A 21,957-nucleotide genomic window follows, 5' to 3' on the forward strand; every position below is an offset into this window, starting at 1 on the left:
ACCATAAAGCAGGGGATGCTTTAGGGCGGGGCTACACAGTGATTGATGGGTTGCTGTCCGGTTTGGGATTTCGTGTTTTCGTGTTTTAAAACCTAAACCCTTTGAACGTGTGTTTTCACTTCATGGACGTTAATTGTAACAATGTGGTCGCCTTCAAACGTCTTATTCAGCTTTTGGTTGTACTTAGCTCAACCTTCTCGTGTCACTTCCAGTTGCAAAGTAATAACATGGCAACAGCCAAAAACCAAGATGGTGATGCACCAAAAGAACAAGATGGGGACGGGCTAAAACCAAGATGACGACAGTCAAAGACCAAGAAACTTGATTTTATGACTTTTACTGTTTAATCTGCAGCAAATTAGATGAATCGAGAAAAAAAAAAACATAATTTCCTTGATTTTAGATCTGCTAACAGAAACCTTGGCCCTAAAACTAATTTGATTGGTTGGCCGTATTGAGCAAACGTAAACGGTATAGAAAGAAGCTCTACTAGGGAGTGTTGCAGGTTTATTGAGCTATCTGGATAACTTAATATGTAAAATCCAGAACACGTCTTCACATCAGCAAATGTTCCAGATTCAAGGGTTTCATTCATCATTACCTTTTGTATGATGATCTTAAAAGAAAACATTTTAATATGACAAATGTAACATTTAAATCTCCAATCATCACTGAGGCTCGACCAGTTTTCTCTCTAGTTTTTGCCAATATGATGGATCTGTTTCATGGGAGTCCTCCGGGTAGTTTTCCACCTCCACCGTTAGAAATATGTCCGTTGTGTGAATGAGGTCAATGACGGCGGCATTGATGTGACGTCAACAGATGACAGCGTAAAACATGTCACATGCCGAGAAAATGTGAATGTAGAGAGCGTCTAGAAGCTCTCTCACATTCTTTTTCTCAACCATGTGATTCAAAACATCACTCAGTCAGAAAGAGAACACAGTCACCCTTAACGTGGACGTGTTTGACCGACAGCTGCGTGTTAGTGAGCCAGGAAATAGAAACCTACGCTTCAGTTCTGTTAATTAAGACAAGTAAATATTGAACAAGGGATAAAAAAGAAAAGACATTTATTGCTACTAAGCTATCTTTAATGCAACCGAAGGTAAATAAAACAACGAAGCTGATGCATTCAACTGAGACCCTGACGTGTTTAACTTTCAACACCTTTTTAAATCACAATCAATTATTACAGTTCCAACTCCGACTCAAATAAGCTCTGTGCAGATGTTAGTGCTTCCTGTATGAAGAGCAGGTGTCACCGTCAAAACACTTCAAATTAAGGGTGAAATCAGGCAGCTGACAAATTAGTGCAGCGAAGAAAAGATCTTAAATATGGAATCGAGTCAGTCGTCTTTACCTTCCTCCTCTTCGGTTTTGGAAGAACAAGGCGTGAGGTGGAACAGAAACAAATACAAACATCACAATCACATTTAAATACTCTCTAAACCTGGATGTACATTACAGTTACATGTTTGTATAAAAACATTTACGTGTGACATCATTTATTTCCAAATGCATTCAAAATATATATTTTATATATATATATTAGCTGCACATTTGAGGCCATTATTACATATTCTGAGAAATCGCAGTCTGTAGAATGATTATGATTAAATAAAAGTCCAACGCTTTTCCTGTGATCATTTTAAATGAAGCAGCTTAGCTTGCCTATTTCGTTGATTTATATAATGAATCTAACTGAGTGGTGGTCACTTACCCTCCAGCTGATCCCTGAAATATGAAAGACACTCACAAATCAATCAAACAGGAAAACCCAGTTTGTTGTTTTTTAATCAAATTGAAAGGAATGAAAGTGACATCAGTGTGTGTTGTTATTGACACTCACAGTTCCTCTGTGTCGGACATGTTGACAGCAGACTTCACACCTGAGGGAGAAAACAAAGAGCCTTTGTTATAACAGCAGAGAGGTCGTGCTGATAGGAGAAAAGTTTAAGAGTTTGACCCCCGTTGAAACATCTGTCCTGCTGCATAAAATATAAGTCAAAAAATGTAAAATATATATATATATTATTAAACTGGAAATCTGTTTGAGGAAAGGTCTATTCACAAACATTAATTCACTTATTCGCTTTCTTGCCAAGAGTTAGACGAGAAGATACCACTCATGTTTGTGCAGTAAATGTGAAGCTACAACCAGGAGACGCTTAGCTTAGCATAGCTTAGCATAACGACAGGGGGGAAACAGTTAGCCTTGCTCAACAAAATGTGCCTACTAGCACCTCTAAAGCTAACATTTGACTTTATATTTAAAACAGTCCAATTCAGCACGCTCATGTCTTTTTGGACTCATTTAAAACATATTCGTGATACGTCAAACAAACGCAGTCCATCAAAACTGCGTTGAACTATGACCTCTTTCCCGGAATTCAACACCAGCTTTCCAGTTCATAAAGAGACGCCAAACTCCAGTCCTATATTGAGGAAATACCGCTCTAATCCACCCAAGGTCTCGCTGACTGAATGAAGCATCATTCCCGAGTCCAAAGAGGGACGAGGAGCAGCTCTGCTGGAGACAATGTGGTTGGATTTCTGCTATCTGTAGATTCCATACATCATATTTGATAGATATATAATACATTTATATACATATATTTAAAGTGCCTTTGGATGACTCCTTCACACTTAGCAGCGAGCACAGCTGCAGGGGACTCGGAGGATTAGCTCTGGATCGGATTTCGCCCATCAGCTGAGGAACGGTGTCCAAATAGCTGCTTTAATCCCTCGGCTCGGTCCGGCGGGAGGATCCTCGGCCCTCAAACGGCCAATCAGCATCCGCCTCGCGACAAAACCAGCTCTTTGATCGACTCACAGCTGACAGCGGCCTCACCTTGGTGTGCCATCGTTCGCTCGGTGCATACCGACACTTCAGCACTCCGTATATTTAGTGGTCGGCCACTTCACTTCGTCAGTGTGAGAACAATGAATTCTGCAAAGAGTCTCTCTGAAACCAGAACTCTGAAGTGTTGAGGTGAGAATCACATCCTGAGCCAATCCAGAGCAGAATTAGATTGAAATGCCAAGATGAATTTATAGACCGCTCCATCGGTCTGCTGAAAGATGTTTGTTCTGCGTCTGACAGCAAACTTACGTATCATCACTATCCCAAAACCTCAGAGATGTTTTCAATGCACCATGATGGCTATGTGGGGGGTTTACAGTGTAAAGGTTAACAAACCGACAGGAGGTTACAGGAGGCGAATCTTTCACTTTCTGTTATTTAGACCTGAATAAAAGAGGAGAAAGAGACGGTAGTCATTCTGAGAGAGAGGCCGGATTTAAACTAAAGATCTGACGAAGCTGCTCGTCTGTGAACGTGCACGAGCAGATAAGTTCACATTTACACAAACAGAAAGACAAAAACATTCGACAAATTTCAATCGAAACAATTTCTTAAATATAACTTCTCAGGCGCTCAAAGACATCTGCATTACTTTGAGGCGTAACAGCAGATAATCACATGTAGCTGTGGTTTTGGTAGCGTGTATGTCGATACCAGCACGGTATATAAAGCCATAATTATGTTCATATTGGACAATTCAGCAGGTCACAGATTACATCCAAGACAATTATATTTAAAAAGCAGAAGTAAGTGTAACTGAACCTAAATGTATTGAAGATGTAAAGACAGTAATTCTGGAGCGTGCCGGTAAAAGCAAATGAATAAGATGGAAAACATGAAAAAGTTAAATCCATTTATAGCTGCGATTGACAGCTTCACAGCTGAACACCTCGACATCACATAGAGTGGAGGTGCAAACTGCTCTAATTTCACACGTTTGGCAGCAAATTACACGCCTTTGATTGCTTGAATAGTTTGACTCCGCTTTTGTGAGAAAGGTACATAAACACATGGTTCTGTTACATAAAGAGACATTTTTATGAACCTGTTGAATCAATCTGGACTCGGGGAAACTGGAGTCCTGCCCTCGAGGCCGACGGTTTACCCTCTCAAACATAAACTACACGTGTTCGACACGCAGACGTGTCTTCGTCTATTTCAAACCACCCTCCTGAGGTTACGGTGCGACAGACGACGATCGGAGGTTTTCTCTTACAACACACCTGAGGCTCTTTTCCCCACAAAAACAATACAAATCTACAACCAGCTGATTTTGGCTTAAAAGGAGAAAAGCACAAAGTGAGAAAGATGTGGTTTAGAAGGCGCAGGTCAGGTCAGTGGTCGTCTTACCTCAGAGAGGAAGAGAAGCTCCTCGGACGATGGGGATGAAGGTCCGTAAGAATCTGGAGCGCTCCGCTCAGAGAATAAGTCCTTGTGTTATAGTGATACTTGAGCTCATCAGGCCCTTATTGGCTGTGGGATGAGTGTGTGTGTTGTATGCTAATGTGAGGAAGAGATGGGGGGGGGGATTGGGATGGGAGGCAGCCATGACCCTGGAGAAGGAGATGGGTGAAATACTGCGGATGGAAGAGGAGGGCTCAGGTTTAGGAAAGGAGCAGCTGAGAAGCTTCTGTTGCTAAATTTACGGTGATAGAAGGCTGAGTGGGTGTGTGTGTGTGTGTGTGTGTGTGTGTGTGTGTGTGTGTGGGAGGGGGGGGTTACACATCAGCTTGGCATCCAGACAATGGAGGGAAAGTGTATGTGTGCGTGTGTGTCAGACACTTAGACATCAACCAGTCAGTCAATCAGTCAGTGCACAGTGACAGAATAATTGAATAATAATAGAACTGGGACTGTAAACAGGATGCTCACCATCTATCAGTCAATATTACTGTGATTTCTGGAACAATGCAAATACACTAATAAGTGGTAAATACAATATATATATAGATACAGACAAACATGTAGTTGTAGATTGCGGCTTCACAGCTAAGCCCGGTTATAACGGGATGATATTCCAGATGGAGACTTGTCTCTAAGACGATGAACTGTTTGCTCCTCCCTTCTCTTCTCTTTCTCCCTTTCACTGTCATGTAGTTCATGCAGGTCACATTCACATGTGTAAAATGTGTGGTTTTTATACATTTTTCTTCTAAACATGCAGTACCTCTTCAGTTATGGAACACAAATGTTCCTAATATCATGTGTCTTACAAAGTCAGCTGTTTAAATGATTGAGGAGAAGTAATAAACTTTAATTCGTTCTTGTGTTTTCTACTTTTTGTTGGGGAATTAAATGCAAAAGTAGCAGATTTTATTACCCTTTGTAAATAAACGGAGACATAAAATTACCGTAAAACCCAGTAATTCTACTGTATACTGTTGCATACTGTATTCCAATATACGATAAGATATTGTTAAAATAAACTACAGTGGTTGCACTGTAAAATAACAGTAGATTACTGAAGTCTCTGCCGCCGGTATTTTATCGTTACTTTACGGTGACATGGTTTAGAGTGCAGAGCTTCAGGGAGGTTTCACTTCAGCAGAGCGCTGTGCTATCACACTATGAGGGTGTATAGACTCTTCCACAGCAGAATTATGGCTAAACAAAGAAAAGACTGGAGGCAAACAAACATCAAAAACATCATCTTGCTGTGTTCTTAGAATCCATAATGCATATTTGAGATGATAAACTGTGATTCAAGGCTCTAGGGAGCTACAATATCCGCCAAACTTTTAAGAAATGGAGAGAAAATGTTGCGAATAGTTTAGCTCTGGCCTTCTGCTAACGGCTGAGCTCACGCAGAAAGCTAAAGTTTTCTTCACACTTGCGGGTGGCACTGTGGTGCGAGCCTCTGCAGATGGCGTGCGAGCACAAAGGCGTTTAAGTTTGACTCGCTGTTTGTTGCATTATTCTCCGAAATGCCAGAGGGCGGACAAATGAAATGTACCGTGAGGAATCAAAAAGACAACGAGTGAAACCGCGAAAAACACCATAAACAAACCACCACAAGGCCGAGGAGGAATTGTAATTATCTGTAAACTCGTTTCTGATATGTAAAGAAAGAAGTCAAGTGTTAAATGCATTATAAAGAAACAAAGGTTGAATATCTTGTAAAACTATTTGATTGGTCTGCAAAATATTTACTCAAATGTAGATTTTCTTTAACACCTCCTGTTTCTAAAGCATCTAAAATTGTCCGTTTTTGTAAAGTCCTCAGACATGATAATAGTGTTTTCGTCACTGAAGTATTTGGGAGAGTCACGTTGGAAAGGCAGCGGGCCCGACTAGTTACAAAAATTCAGAATTGTGCAACCACTGGCGGAGTTTTTGAGCGTGACAATCTCACCGTAGGGACAACATTTTGTGGCGAGCGCATCTCGCACCGGCTTCACTTCGCCGATTACACACCAAGCTCAAACTACTAGAGAGACGAGAAGATGGTCGACTGTTTGGGCTTGCTAGCAACTAGCTAACTAGCAAAACACCTGGCTACTTTGGTAGCTTGCTAATTCCACCATGCTTTCATCCAACACATGGTTACAGAAAACGATCCGAACAAAAATGTCACTCTTCTGTTGGTAGCAATGTGCGGTATTCAATGAGTTGTGAGTGAGATCGAATGAATGCGATTGGTTGTCACTAGTCAGCCGGTGGCCAGGTAGGAATGGAGCAGCTGATGATGAAATGCAAGCTAACGCTAACGCTATGCTCCATTACATCACTGCACAACACCAGTGAAAGTAGAAAACTAGTCAGCTAATTCATCTGGAGTTAAGTCCTTATCACTACCACTCTCAGACTGAGCTAAAAGGAGAGCGAATATTGCACCTAAATTCTTCGGGTGGCCAGAAACATGACCTCTAATGGATGCTAATGTTGCTAATTGTTTGCGAACACACAATATCCCGTAACAACTCTGTAAGCTGGTGGTTGTTTCTCTTTCAGCTCGTTTTAGCTGGAGGCCAACATCGACTAAAACAGCTTTAAAGATTCTTAGCATTTCAACTGTTTGGTACAAGGTAGATTTAGATTGCATAAAAAATAGTACTTAAAAACTTCTTTTAATCAATAGTGCAATAGGAAGTCTTAAGTACGTCCCAAACTTTCACAACAGTCTGATCTATGATCTATGAATCATGAGAACAACAAATGTGAGTAAATTAACATTCTTGACCATTTTTACTGCGATTTCCACATCACCTTATATTATCTTGAATTTGTAAACCAGCCATTTACAAGAGAAAAAAAAGTTTTTTTTTGTGTGTTTATGTTTGTTATGAAAACATAAACACATGCTAAATACTTTAGAAATAAGACTAAAAGAATACGTTATGGTAATCGTCTCTGTCATTCTTTTCATTTCCTCTCATCAGTAAAACTACTTGAATGTACGCTAGTCTTTCCACTTTTAAACCACAAGAGGGAGCGTGATTTAAATGTGTACTGCAAAGATGAATTTTAAATAAAAGATTATGGAGGAAATTTATTTGGAGTCTCAAATAAAATGACCATTGACTGTATATAAGAAGTGGATGTAGTCGTGACGTCAACCATTGGTTTTTGGACGTTTTGAAGTCTCGAGTTCAGCATTTTGGCCGTCACCAGAAGTAGAGTAATTTTCTCATAGACTTCTATACAACCAGAGGAGTCGCCCCCTGATGGACACTAGAGAGAATGCAGCGTTCAGATTTTTCAGCATTGGCTTCGCTTTTTAGAACCAGAGGTTGCTGCCTGGTCCCGACCCAGTCTTTGGGAAATAACTGGTTTAGAGGAGGGGCCACTGAGTGGAGTGCGGCTTTAGTGCAACAACAATGAGTCTGTGATCTCCAGGGGCTTTTGAGCATGAAGCCAGCAAGAGATTTATTGTTATTTACCATTCAAATACAAATTACGAAATACACAAAACTATGCCACACGGTTAAATATAGTCAAAATACTGCCTATCTGCTGCTGAACCGTAGAGGGCCCCCGAGTGGCTCCTCTGCTGTAGTTAATGGTGTTCATGACTTGCTTAAGATCGGCACCTACTCCATCGTCAGAGGAAGTAAAGTTTTACGAGGTAAAGTGACACTTGATTTACAGAAGAGAGAAACTCGCCATTTTGTTGTATCTTCGCCATAAAATTGTGGATTCAAAGTCAATAAATAAACAGGAAGCTTGTCACATAGTCACATATTCTACTCAAGAAAATACTTTATTTCCAAATCATTCTTTCTTTTTAGATCTTTGTCAAATAAACCTGGGAGAGAAAATGCTTTGTGACCGTGAAAGACTTTTTGTAAATGGAGCTTTATTACAGTTTTTAAAATGTCTTAACAAGCCACCAAGAGTAATTATTCCCACCGAACTAAAGGTGTGTCTGATGTTGTAATGGTAAACAACACCTGGGTTGGGTTACAACAACTAGTGAACCCTTGTTGGTGTCGGGTGAAAGGCTCGTGTCCTGCTCACATACTGGACTTTCCCCTGCTGGACGACCATCTTCCCCCTCAGGTGTAGGGGCTGCACCTCAGCCATCTCAGGTGGCCTGGAAACCCCCGTCTGTCCCCCTGCAACACACTCACACACACACAGACACACACTAAAAGCGAACGGTTTTATTTTTGGAGTGGCCACGTGCACGGTGGCTCGCTCCCCAAGGCTTCAGTTCACTTCAGGATGAGTGGCCCTGTGGCACTCTGAGCCGGGATTAACAAGCAGAGAGCAGTTTGTCCCCCCCGACAGCCGCTCGCCCAAAGGTAAACCAGTCAAACTCAAAGTGTGTCTGTTGATTGACCAGCTGGTGGTAGTGCAGAGTGGCGCTGACCCGTCGGCTCGGGGCGCTAACCTGCATAGAATGTGATCGATGCATGTGAGCACGGTCTGAAATCTCAAAGGCATGATGCATAGCAGACGTTGCCATCTGTGAGATTAGGAGCTTGCAAAGCAGTTTTTAACATGTTTCTGCACAATTTTGCGCCATCGATAGATATCAGCAGCGATTAACGAACCCTGCTCACCGGCCCGTTGATTATCATTCTTTTCTTGGCCTTGGAATCCACTTTTCGTTGTAAGTAAATTGTTTGTTTTGCATTCTGTCCAGCAAAACACAAGCAAGTAAGTGTTGCTCAGATTCATAATGTCGCAACGTGATGATTAATTAAGAGCTCGCCCTCTTCTGTAAATCTCGATAGATTGAGGTCATGGCACAGTTTTACCACAAAGCTAATCTTATACTTTCCTCTTTTGAGCGGCTCCAGTGGAAGCCTCCCAGATATCCAACCCCAGAGCCTTAAAAGGGGGACTTCTCATGTGTCAGCTGGCCACCTTGTCACTGCTGGAGTCACTTCGACGACAGCGATTCGTGTTAAACATTGGCTCAAAACGGGCCAAACATTGTTTAAATTTGAAGTCAGCAGCGACATATCGCAGTGAGATGTTGTTTTGCTTTAAATATTAAAAAAACATTGTCAAACTTACAGAAAAATATCACATTGGGTGTAATAATCCTGCTTCTCTCAGACCCAACTGGTGCCAACGTGACATATATAATAAATGTTAAGACGAAACACGAGGCTAAGCTCACAGTTGGCGCGGCTCTGAGAGGATTTGGGCCGCGGGATTGATTTCCAGCAGACTGAGGCCGTGTGTGTGTGAGTGCAGGACGGCGGGCAGCAGGTGCTCCGTGTCAGTCGGTCGCTGTTTGCTCTTATTTCCCCTCGGTCTAAAAATAGGCCCCGGACCTTTTTCTAGTGTCACCCCCAAAGATCAGCTGGCATATGCAGACAGAAAGAGAACAATACAGATACCTGTTGTTGTTCTTTTCATGAGCAGTTTTATTGTTATTTATGGTTTGTTTGTATGTTGTTCTTGTGTTTTTTTGTTCAGATTGTTGTTTGTTGTTATTATTGTAATTGAAAGTAGTATCTTTGTTGATTTGTTTTTGTAGTTTGCTGGTTTACTTTTGTTTTTGTTCCCTTTTTTGTTTTGGATTTTAGTTAAATTTGAGTTTGTTTTTTACGGATCCCAGGAAGAGTAGCTTCTACCTCGGTAGTGACGAATGAAGATTCTTGTTAAATTAATTTTAAAAAGTAAATGTTTATTATAAAGTGAACAAAACCAACTGTAGAATGTCAGTCACATTTTAATATGAATTACTGTTTGTATAAGCTTTTATACATTACGTATGTATTATGCTTCTAACCTTTGACCTCCCTCTTATTGTTTTACTTGTAATGCTAATGACAAAATAATTTGGACGCAATTCACTGCTTCTCAGGTTTTAAGTTTCTTTTCTTATGAGCATGAGCAAACTGCTGCGCCCCTCCTCCCCTCGGAACCCGGTCACCCTCCTGGACCTGTCAATCATCCTCCTTTGCCTTCACTTTTATTTCCTGCAGAGGTCATTTTTAAATCTGACTGTCTCCTTGAGAGACTATTTTCATAAGTAGTTTGGCATCGTTTCAAAGCAGCCTTGCAATAAGCGACCGCTTTACATGCCTTTCTATTTCCAATAGTGACGCTTCTTGTAGCCATGCAGCATCTTCAGGACCCAATCAAGAGTTTGGAAACCTGCTAATGAGCCCGTTGTCACGACAGCTCAGAGTTTTCTAAAGCCAGCTGCAGACTTGTCTCGAAGCCATTAGCTCGGGTTAAATCAGTACAGTTGTAGAAGCAGCTGAGTACACGACACCGGGAACACAGTAGAAGCAATAATGAGCTCGCCTACACAGTGATTGACAAAGGAAGCAAACAGAGGAACTCACCAGCGACTAAAGTATTGAGGAATCGAACATCAGGAATGTGTTTAATTGAAGTTATTTCATTGTAAGAAAAGATGTTTTACTGCTGAGATTATTATTCTACCTGCAAACAGAAGACAACACTCACTATTTACTTCACTACCTTTGGTAAAAATAAATTTGTCATTACAACATGATTTAAGTACATTTCCAACCTAAAGCTTGAAATAAAGAGAATAATAAAGTGATAGTGAATACGGTTTGTGCAGCATCAAAGTTTTCATCATCCAAAATTGATCCAGGTCCAGGTTTCACAAATCTTCAAAGAACTGTCCAGCTGAAAAGGAGGAAAAACAACTTATTGTATTTGATTAAACACAATTGATGACCATAATCAAATATATATTATATCCATAATAAAGAAAAAAAAAACCTCTGTATTGGAACAAAACTCCTCAACGTTTCCAACAACTGCCCACTGATAGAGAACATCCCACCACGCAACCAGAGATGTGCTCCGACGGCTGTTGAAGCAGCCGTGTGATGTGTCACCTCCTCATGAAACATTTGTTGGCTCTTGGCTCAGTTTAAGTCTTTTTTGGGAAACTTTGACTACAAATTATATTATAAGCATTTGTTTTGTTATCAAGCAAATATGATGAAACCAACTTTTACATGACAGGCCTCTTTTGATGAATAATTTGACAGTTTTGTGTCTGCTTTGCTGTTATTACATAAGTGGATTTTGGGCTGAAGATAATTAGACTGATGCGTCTCGTCTGTCTTGCAGGGGTCTAAAGAAATGCCGATGGAAGTCAGCTACGTTAACGGGCTGGAGCCTGACCTTTCCCAGCAGTATCCTCCGCCCTTACTGCCAAAACCAGGCAAAGACAACGCAAGGCTTCAGAAACTCAAGAAGAAGAGAGCCAAGAAAAAAGGGAGCCTCTCTCAGACGCCCGTCCCCTTTCGCTCCTGTTTGTCACCTGTCAACGAGGCGAGCACAGACCTCGAGCACAGCGACCAGTCCAGCCCGCCAAGGACACCGGATTCGGTCTACATTGAGGACCCTTCAGTGTCCAGTTTCCCCTTTGAATGTCTCTACGATCACTCTGCATCTGCATTCCCTCATCCTCGGAGCAGTTCCTATGTCCAAACTGGCAGCTTCCCCCCTCCGTCCTACATAGCTCAGATCAGGACTTCTGAGGAGCAGGTGGCTCCGCTGTATGAGTGCTCCTCTTTTTTATTCGATGACGTGACTCCTTTCATGATGCCACCTTCGGTTTCACCACCCCCATCACCACCCGAGCGGCTTCCAGCACCAACTCTTCCCTCTGCTTTCAATTTAAACATGACACCAAATTCCCATGGGTTAGTCACAACAGTCCCTCCGGTCGCTGTGTCGCAATGCAGCACTAAAATATCAACTCACAGCCTGACCCTATCCCCAGCCGCCCCTCACTGTGGTCCAGGCCCGGGACCTTCTCCGGTTGCAGACCTACCTCCTCTTCCAGTGCTGCTATCAGTTCCAAACACTCAGACACAACCTTTTGTTCCCAGCCAGAGGGAGACAAACGCCGGTTCAAAGGATAACCCTGAGAGCCAGACGTCGTCCTGGACTGCCAGACCTACCAGTAATGGCAACTTTGTTCCAAGCCAGATGTCCCCTGAGATAACCGCCTCAAAAATATCCCTTGTTGAAGCAGTTAAAGAGACAAGGCCCAACACCATTGAAAGCAGGATTTATACATCGAAGGCAACGTTTTATGAGATCTCTAAACCTCCCTCCATCCAGGACCTTACAGCAATAATCCCAACCTACCAGGGAGCATCGTTTTCTGACGTATACAGAAAGAAAACAGCTGTGTCAGTGGTGAAATCTGATCAGAAATGGAATGCGTCCATGTCCCAATGTGGAAGACCTAAGACTCCCTCTTCTACACCAGCTCGAGTGTCCACGCCCTTTATTGAAATATCCAAACCTAACCCACTTTTATTTGCTGCTTTCAAGTCCTCCCAAGATCTACAAGCTCCTGCAATTCCCAACGAAGCTCCAAGACAGAAATCAGCGATTCAAACCAGTGTTATAAGTAAACCTCCGTCTGCCGCAGAAGAACTGAAGCGGACTGATGTTAATCACATTACTGCTATCAAACAAGCCAGCAATTATGAAAAGATGGAGACACAAAGGAGTATGATAAATCTAAGCTTTGCCAATACTGATCTGTACCCAAGGGAGAACTTGGCATCAAGTATGACTGCACTTCACTCTGCTGTGGTAAAACCAACACTAATAGAACCAGTCATCCCAAAACTACAAACAAACCAAGTTTCTGAAAGTGAGGCTTCGTCTTTGCCAAAAGTCCCATCATTTTTGTCTTCTGTACCAAATACTCTCAACCCTACGCCAGTGATTTCAATTGAAGCACCACCAAGTCCAACCCCCCTGTCGTCCCCTTATCGTCCCCCTGGGGTCGATGCACGTAAGTCTTTGTTGTCACTATTGGAGAATCAAATGTCATTAGCGACCTCAAAGCACAAATCCCAATCGACATATTACGGGCTTACTCCATCTGAGTATGCAGCCTATGGAGGGATAAGGACTAAAGCATCCCATCACAGCCCTGCAACCCGCAGGTTTAATGGAACCTCTTCGAATAAAACACAGTCAGACGTAACTGTAAACGTGTCAAAGTCTGATGCAACACAACAAATCAATGGACATCAAGATCTTCCGTCTTTGGTGGAGGTTTCTGTTGCAAGCATTTTACAACCTCCAAGGGATTTTGAGGATCCAGCGGAACGGATCATCACACGTAGCGAAGATGTGTTTGAGGAAACTCAGTCTGCAGCTCAAAGTATTGGAATACAATCACTTAAAACATCTAGCGTGGACACAATAAAACCTGAGCTTCCCCTTGGCTTGTCACAGAACACAATGCAACAATCCACAAGTGATGTATCCACACCAAAAGCCTCATACTCTGAGGATCCAATACCAATGTCTAAAGCAGGTGAGCCAAACACACAAAGTATGGCACTATTTTCTATAGAGGCAACGAGAAATACGACTCCATGCCTGACTGATAGCAATGGTCTGTCGAGTTCTTCCTCACCCTTAGTGAAAGTAAAACCAAATGTTGAAAAACAGCGTAGTTTAAAAGGGATGGAGAAAGGTTGCAATCTTGAGAAAACACCTACAAAAGGAGAATCCAAGGTCACAAATGCCAAACAACAGTCAGGACACGTAGACATATCTCCGGTCCAGTCTTTCAAAACTCCCGGTGGAGTCAGTCCATCAACAGCAAATGGTCTCAATGTCCAACCCACTGCCAAGCCTGTTAAAGACCTAGCTGATCGTAAAAACCTGGTTGTTCCGTCTCCTGCCACAGATTTAGAGCCCAAATTCTCTGGGAATGCCATCATAAATGGTGCATTAATCTTAGGAATACAACAAGCCAACAAACTGGTTTCGGAAAAAACACTGTCCAGTAAAGTGGCTGCTGAAGCGGTTTTACATAAACAAAGTGAAGAAGTTACTCTACTCAATAAAACAAACACGGGGAACATTTTGCCTTCTGTGGCTCGTAATACTGAACTTATCCTCAACAAAACAAACACTGAGGCCCAATTCTCAAAAATATTCTCCAAAGAATCAATTATCGCTACCACAGGATCAGTTTTGCAACATGAGCCTGTCACAGCATCTGTATGTTCTGCACAGTGTAGTCTCAGCACAGTATCTGCAGCGGTCCAAAGCACAAAATTTCCGCAACAGATTTGCACTGAAACTAAAATTCACAGGAATAATCAAACAGTAGGACACAAGATTAATTTGCCAGGAGAAAGTCTCACTTTGAAATCTTCTCAAGCATCAAGTGCACCAAATACACCTGCTGTTAATGGTAATTTAGTGGGAAGACCTAACACAGAACCCAAAATACCTGACCTTTCTGTCAATGCAACCAAATTACCCAACATTTCAGGCGTTAAATTCCCTTCAGATATGACCTCCAATGTGCTCACAAAAGAGCTCCCAAAACTCACCAAAACTATTGAGAATGTACTTCTAAACACACAGAGTGGCATATTATCCAGTGGCCAAGATAAAGTTATTCAAACAGAAAATCTCTACACAAACTCAAGAAGAGCTACAGTAGCGTCCACACAAGTAGTTGGAACCAGCCATAACATCCCTGCTAAAGACTCGATAGTGTCAAGCCAAGTCAATACAGAACCTAAACTCCCCACTTATAATAATATGGACACTAACAGAGTCGGCAACTCAACCGTGGGCACAGAACTGCAATCACAACTCACCAATGGAAGAGTGAGTTTATTGACTTGGAAAACACCAACAGCGTGCCCCAGTGTAGCTATTATAGCAGAAAACATTCAAACAAAATGTGTTATTGAAACAAGACCAGCTTCTAATCTTTTAAAAGGAAACACAGTGCTGAACACACCTAGCAGTGAAAACAAACTGTCTGCAGGATTGAAGTGCTCCACAGACTCGGTCTCACCTGCACAACCAGGATGTTTAGAGACTATTCAACACGGCGGACCTGTTGCAGAAATTGCCCACTCCAACAAATCCAATTCAGGCAGCAATATTCACGTCCCCAACAAGCCTCATACAGAATCCATTATGCCTATGATGACAGACCCAGCAGTGAGCATTAAACCATCATTTAATACTGTACAGGTTATTAAAGCTACCATGCCATCTAGCCCTGCCATGAGGCATGTCACACCAAAAAGCCCTCAGCTGAGATTAGACGGACCCGAGAGTCTACCTGCAACAAAACCAGCCATCAGTGCAAAACCTGTTTCTGTCCCTGTTGCTCGAACAAGAATCTACACAAAGTCAAAAGCAGATGGTAAACAGATTGCCAACGTTCTTGCAGAGCACAGATCGTCTGAGACATCGGCATCACAAAGTACAACTAAATCCACTGTAAAAGAACAATCCCCTTTCATTCAGCCAATAGTAGTCAATGACTCTGGAGCAAGTCTCCCTACAAGGACAACACATTCTGTAACGTCTAAGACTGAGACAACAGTTTCCTCTTCTTCTGGTTATGCCATGGCTAACAGTATAGAACAGCAAACCATTGCAAGTCAAATCACGTTGTCTGGAGATAAAGTTCAAACGTCTGTAAATTCGGTGAGCTCTCAGACTGGAGTGAAACAATTTAGGCAATCTGTCAGTGAAACAAATAAATCTATAGAAACTAACATTCACACTCTACATACCGTCTCACACACTCATTTAAATAACCACACTGCCACAAATATTCAACCTCTTGTTGAAGCCACCAGAGATGCTAAAGCCCCACTTATCCCTCCTCGAGTAACTAAACCTTGGAGCCCAACAAGAGCCTCCCCTTTACCAGAAGCAAGACTGCGTAATACACCTACTCAACGCTATACTCCAACCTTGCCCCAGTCTCCTCAAACTCCAGTCTCTTTAAACCATACTACAGAAAATAAACCTTCAGTCATCATTAAAGACCAGACAAACAATCCCATTACACCTCTTCGAAGTAAAACACCCACCAGCACCGATCAGCCCTCTGCTAAGTCGATCACAGAGAATATCTCAAAACCAACCACAACTAAAGACGTTTCAGTCCTGGCTAACAGTGCAGAGGTAGAGGTAATTTCCCAAATGCAAAAGAGAAAAAGACACCGAGCAAAAGATTCCAGTAAGGAAGGAAAAGTATCCTCAATGAACGCTAAAACTAACCCTTCCATCCAATCTGCCGATCCTGTTTCAATCAGTAAACCTACTCTAAAAGCACAACTTCCCACTAAGCAGATAGAATCAAGACCTGTAAAAACAAAATCCTCAAAGCCTTCCCCCGATCCAGTCCAGATTAGCGTGCACACCAGTAACATTCAGACCTCGACAAAGCTACCAGTAGAGAATATTTCCCCTGCAAAGCCAGCAACAGATACTGTCATGAAACCATCCATAGTAAAAGCCGCTGTGATTGACTCTGCCACTCCTGCCTCTCTGCCTCAGGCCTCAGTCTCAGTCAAACCTCCATCCCCAAACAGAGGAATGTCACCGCCATCTCAGCAAAAAACTGGACTCAAAGACAAGGATGTTGTGAGGACCAAATCTACAGCTGCGCCGACGGAAGCCCCGACGGCCGAACCCTCCACGAAGTCAGCGACATCGACTGCATCTTCAACTGCTGACAAGAAGGCCGTGACGGCGGAGACATCCCGTCCATCCACTGAGGCTAAAGCAGCACAGAAGCCGAAAGGCCTTAAGGGTAAGCTCAGCGGATGGACACGGCTCAAGAAACACATGGTTGTTGAGCCAGAGGAACTTTTGTTTCCAGAGAAGAATGCCCAATCTCAGGTCGATTCCAGTGGCAGCAATGAGAAAACAGATCAAGGTGGTGATAAGTCATCGGCAGACCAATGTGCTAATCGGGAAGTGCTTAACAACAAAGACGGTCCCATGGGGTTAAAGATGTGGGACGTCCTCCTCTTTCAGATGTTCTCTACCAAAGACCGAATTATGCACCAGATCAACGCCAACAAGAAAGAATCAGATAAGAAAAAGGAACCTAAAGACAAGCAAGGAGAAGTTCCTTCTTTTGTCAGTCGCCTGCCGATTCTGTTGTACAGCCCCCGTTTTGATGCCAGGAAGCTAAAAGAGGCGGCAGAGAAGCCGCTCTCGAAGATATCAGCAGTGTTTGAAAAGGGGCTGATAAAACGCAAATCGCAGGAAGACGAACACAAGGACTTCAACAGGAAAGCAAGAGGATTTGGTTCAAGGAAAACTACTGATATTTAAGATAAAGATGCAATGATCTCAGATAGGTGTGAGAACCTATCTGAGAAAATGAATCAGTAGAGGGAATTTGGAAGAAAATAGATATTAAACAATTTGTTGATTTATTTCACAATTAAATTAATTTTAGAAATCAGTCCTGCATTGAGGAGGAAGATTATTCTTGAGGGTAAAAAGGACTAAAAGTATAATTGATAACTGATCAACTCGCTAAAAGAAAATTTTGCTGTGCAACACTACTTTGTTAGATTGTTATTGTTTCATTTGATGGTAGCCTAGATGTAGTGTTGAATGCAGAGAGAAGATTGTTTCATTTGACATGTTCTACCTTTTTCTATTTTTCTAAACAGGCTTTTAGTGTACACCGCTGGTAGGCAGATTGTAATCTCTGTAATAAATAGGGCTTTTACATTCCTGGAACAACAGGGCAGATGGATTTTGAAAGAAGGAAAAGCAGAGCTGGATGAAGGGTGAAGGTCCAGTCAGAGCAGATTTAGGGTTCTGGAAGTCAGGTAAGGATGGAAACGAAGCAGCTGAGGTCTGGGCTTTTGATTGGGGCAAGAAACTACAACCACACAGGCTGGTACATCTTGGGGCTGGGCAATATGGACAATACTACTATGATGCCTAAAAGATCTTCTTCTGATATCAGTATATATTATTGTATATTGTCTGCTCAGGCTTTTAGGTGATGTTTTTGTTTTTTGTTTTCTAGTGGCTCTCGGGAAGTAATGTTGGGTTAATTGGTCCACCACTTGGGCTTTGGTTGAAGTATCTTAACAATAAAACTAATTGCCAATACATGTTGTACAAACATTCATGGTCCCCAGAGGACGCATCCCGTTGACTCTGGTGAACAGCTGACTTTTCATCTGGCACAATTTTAATTAGTTCAATACTTTGGATTATGATTCAATACATGAAGCACATTCCCATCAGTTTGGTACTAATTGGAAGATGTTAGCATGCTAACACAGTAGCCTAATGGTAAACGTTGCTTGTTAAACATTAGCATGTTTGCCTTGTCACAGTGAGAACGTTGGCATGTTTGGGAGAAAACTGAGATTATAATTAAAGCTTTTTGGTGTTATTTTGAGACGATCACAGAATACTGTTGACCAAGCCCATCCCAACATTAAAATCACTCCACCAGCCACAAGCTCCAAGCTAATCTGTCAGTTGAGGAAAGTAGATGAAGACCGACTGAAACGAATGTTTATGTTTATCCGTGAAAATCTCTTCTGTGTTGAGATCCATTATTTTCCCACGGTGATGATATGAACAAATGAACTTGGTGGATTGTAATTTCTTGCCTCGTGGTGGATCGTCCAGGACTTGTGAAAACAATGTCAATGAGTTTAGATTGTAACGAGGATGAGGAAGTGAATACCAAAGAATGATAAATGAATGATGATGATGAAGATGCCTGCAGTAGGAAGACAGACTAACTGACAATGGAGTGATAGCTGGAGAAGACGTTCATGGCGGGTGTGATGTTTCACAGCTCTGAAGGATTTTGGTGCTGCCGTAGAATGTGTTTGCATGTTGTTGATATTTTGACCCTTTTTGTCTCTATTTCGGGAGTTTAAAAATGTGGTGTTAACCCCAGATGACCATCATGGTGTGAGGGGGACTTGACCCCTAAGCTAACCACAGCCCCATTTATCACACTGATGCTTAACATAAACTAAAACTTTAACACTTTTGTTCACTGTGTGATTCTCAACGATGCATAAAGTTCAATGTGAAGCTCTCGTCTTGTATTTCTCCATTTTGAATCACAGGATAAGCTAGAGAACGGTGACGCACCACAGCTAACATGAATAAACTAGAGTGTTTGTTCATGTGGATGAAGAAACTACGGTGAGGCTCACATTGATGCATTTTAATAGTTTTTATAACAATTTTTTTCCATTGTTCCATTGTTGTTTCATTGGTTATTTGGGTTAAATTAAAAAAAATTATCTTTTGAATATAGAAAGTAAAAAGAAAGAATAATTAAATCCCAAACTTGTAATAGAATATAATAGACAAATCCAATATCAGTCTATTATATTCATAACTTCTCTTCAGATGAATGAAATAAACCAGTTTTGCAGATTAAACTATTTATGGTGTTATTAGCAAATAAGTCATTAAATGAAAAGTTTAAAGAATTTAAAACTAAAAATATGTAAACAGGTTACAATCTAAACATGTCGCACATTATTACAGACTAAAATGAATGAATGAATGAATGAATGAATGAATGATTGAATGAACTCACCTGAAGGGCAGTTTGCGTCCTCACTGCAGTCGTTATCACCAGAAACCTTCTCGTACTTGCCGTGACGCGTCACCACAAACTTAAATCTTTTACCAGAGGAGCTCTCCTGAAATTCAGTTGATGAAGCTTCATCAGAGACAAATTCACAAACATTTAACGTGTAACTTCAGTGTTTCTGACATCCTCCCCTTCATCTTAGTAGATATTTCCTATTAATGCCTAAAGATTACAACCATCTCCCAGTAAATAAGATAACAGCAGTTTACAGTTATACATGTTACAATTAATCCTTGATTTCAGTTATAGAAGCTGGAAGAGTTTTGCTTTTGTTTGATTTGTAACTGATTTATTATATTTATTTATTGAAGTATTATTTTATTTAAATCCTCTCTGATGGTGAACGCAGCCACAGGGAGGCAGACTGTTACTGACTGCTCTGTTTAACTGAGCTGAGATGATTTACAGCAGAGGAAAAGATGCTGGTTCTGGTTCCATGAAACAGAAGAAGGAACAGAGAGGAACGCTTATTGAAAATGTAAGGAAGTTATCAGACAAACAGAGTTGAGGAGAAAAGGCAGAAACAAACAGTTGTTGTGAATTTTTGCCTCATGTAAAAAGTGAAATCCTGACTCACCGCTGGTCTGGAGGGCGAGCTGCACCGGCTCCCGTCTTCACCTCCTTTCACCCACTGATTGATGAGATTAGCCACACCCACTTTTAAACCATCTGCATCCTGAGCCAGAGAAGAATAAATATGCATGAAAACAACAACAGCTGCAGCAGCATGAAACATCCTCATAGGAACTGATCAGAGTGATGAGTCGTTCTGTATCAGCTGTGCTGACATCATAAGGCTGACGTCATTCACCTTAGACGGGGAGACTGAGACGGCGTTCTGGCTCCAGGCTTCTCCGGCCTCGAACAGGCTCTTCTTGGAGGAGACGGGTTCGGTGGGACTCGTCAGGTCCGTCAGCGCCTGACTCCCAGATCTGCCTTCCTTTGTGGAGACCTGCGAGAAACAAAGTGAGAATCAGGACGGTTAGATGAAAGCACTGGGATGAGGGTTTACCACAGAAGAAGAGTAACTCTTGGGGGTTTTACCTCGAGAGCATGTGTGTACATCTCCAGTTTCTTGTCGATCTTGGAAACAGCAACAGGTGGCATCGTCTTCTTTATGTTACTGCTGCTTCAGAAGAATGTAGAAATAATATTAATGTTAATAATAATAACTTTATTTATACAGCACCTTTAAAAACAGAGTTTACAAAGTGCAAAAACAAGGCAATGATAACAACAACCGAAAGCTCAGTGAGACAGTCGATACGATTAAAATAAACTGAGAAATTAAATTAAATAATTTAGTAAAATCAATAAATACACGTTTTTTTTTCCACCTGCAACTACATTGGAATATTTATTTGGGAACATTTCCAACAGGTGAAGATTTGTTCAGTTAAACTTTTAAATCACACAGACACACACACTCACCTTCTCCTCAGAGACTCGGTTCTCTCTATGATCTAAAGAAAACAGAATGAAGACGTTCTCTGATTAAAACACACACTAGAGAAATGAGCAACAGAAACACAGAGTTCAGACCTACACACAGAGAGTTACAGTATGTTCCCTTTATGGTTTAAAAAACAGAGACTCAATTAAAATGTTACTTTATTCAACTTTCCAGCAAACTCGCTGATCCTGTTTCAACAGACTGACACAAGTTTTATCACATGAGACAACATTTGCTATATTTTCCAAAAGAGACTTTGTGTCTGTTTACGTGATTGAGCTTTGAACGACACAAGGTGGAAATATTTGAATTATTATTATTATCATCATTATCATTATAATTAACAATAATAATGATAATGATGATATAGTTGGTAATTAGTTCAACAGTTGACAGCTAATAGATTCATTGTTGCAGCTCTAAATAATAATAATAATAATACAGATAAGACATGTTGGTCATAAAACCCTGCTAGCAGTAACTTGACCTGCTTCTTCCCTGACCCCTGACCTCAGGCTACCCTCACCGAGCATTTATTGTCTGTTGAGAGTCTGTTGTTCACTTCATCCTGTAAAGAGACACAGATTACTACAGACTACGAGAACAACTCTGACAGTAAACATGAAGTGTGACTTTGAGCTCAGTTCAAACATGAACAGGACTTACTGGGTAAAATTGAATGAGGAGTTTCTGGAGGAACAGCCGGGAGCATGAAAGAGACACAACATGGTTGACATGACTCAACACAACATGGTTAACATGACTCAACACAACATGGTT

The 21,957-nt window shown here is 41.5% G+C and overlaps 2 protein-coding genes across 3 annotated transcripts in view; one reads left to right on the top strand and one right to left on the bottom strand.

Annotated features, from left to right (window-relative positions):
- The first annotated feature begins 8,543 nt into the window (after positions 1 to 8,543).
- Positions 8,544 to 19,308, top strand: LOC116384295 (mucin-17-like). Of its 2 annotated transcripts, XM_031848809.1 has the most exons (3): positions 8,544 to 8,610; positions 11,384 to 13,604; positions 16,619 to 16,899. In XM_031848809.1, exons 2-3 carry the CDS (start codon positions 11,396 to 11,398, stop codon positions 16,795 to 16,797), a joined length of 2,388 nt encoding a protein of 795 aa, XP_031704669.1. In that variant the 5' UTR covers positions 8,544 to 8,610; positions 11,384 to 11,395; the 3' UTR covers positions 16,798 to 16,899. The 2 variants fall into 2 exon arrangements, with proteins under 2 accessions (XP_031704669.1, XP_031704668.1); XM_031848808.1 differs by having other exon boundaries at positions 11,384 to 19,308.
- Positions 10,468 to 21,957, bottom strand: part of LOC116384296 (lymphocyte-specific protein 1-like) — a 25,097-nt gene continuing 13,607 nt past the window's right edge. The window contains exons 7-14 of the mRNA XM_031848810.1: positions 21,844 to 21,867; positions 21,704 to 21,745; positions 21,156 to 21,187; positions 20,769 to 20,853; positions 20,536 to 20,676; positions 20,302 to 20,400; positions 19,668 to 19,773; positions 10,468 to 10,930 (exon numbers count right to left, since the gene is read on the bottom strand). Coding sequence (XP_031704670.1) covers positions 10,905 to 10,930; positions 19,668 to 19,773; positions 20,302 to 20,400; positions 20,536 to 20,676; positions 20,769 to 20,853; positions 21,156 to 21,187; positions 21,704 to 21,745; positions 21,844 to 21,867 — 555 coding nt within the window. The 3' untranslated portion in view covers positions 10,468 to 10,904. The remainder of the gene's footprint in view (positions 10,931 to 19,667; positions 19,774 to 20,301; positions 20,401 to 20,535; positions 20,677 to 20,768; positions 20,854 to 21,155; positions 21,188 to 21,703; positions 21,746 to 21,843; positions 21,868 to 21,957) is intronic.

Source organism: Anarrhichthys ocellatus, unplaced genomic scaffold, assembly GCF_004355925.1.
Source record: "Anarrhichthys ocellatus isolate YVR2014 unplaced genomic scaffold, GSC_Weel_1.0 scaffold8, whole genome shotgun sequence".
Lineage (NCBI taxonomy): Eukaryota > Metazoa > Chordata > Actinopteri > Perciformes > Anarhichadidae > Anarrhichthys > Anarrhichthys ocellatus.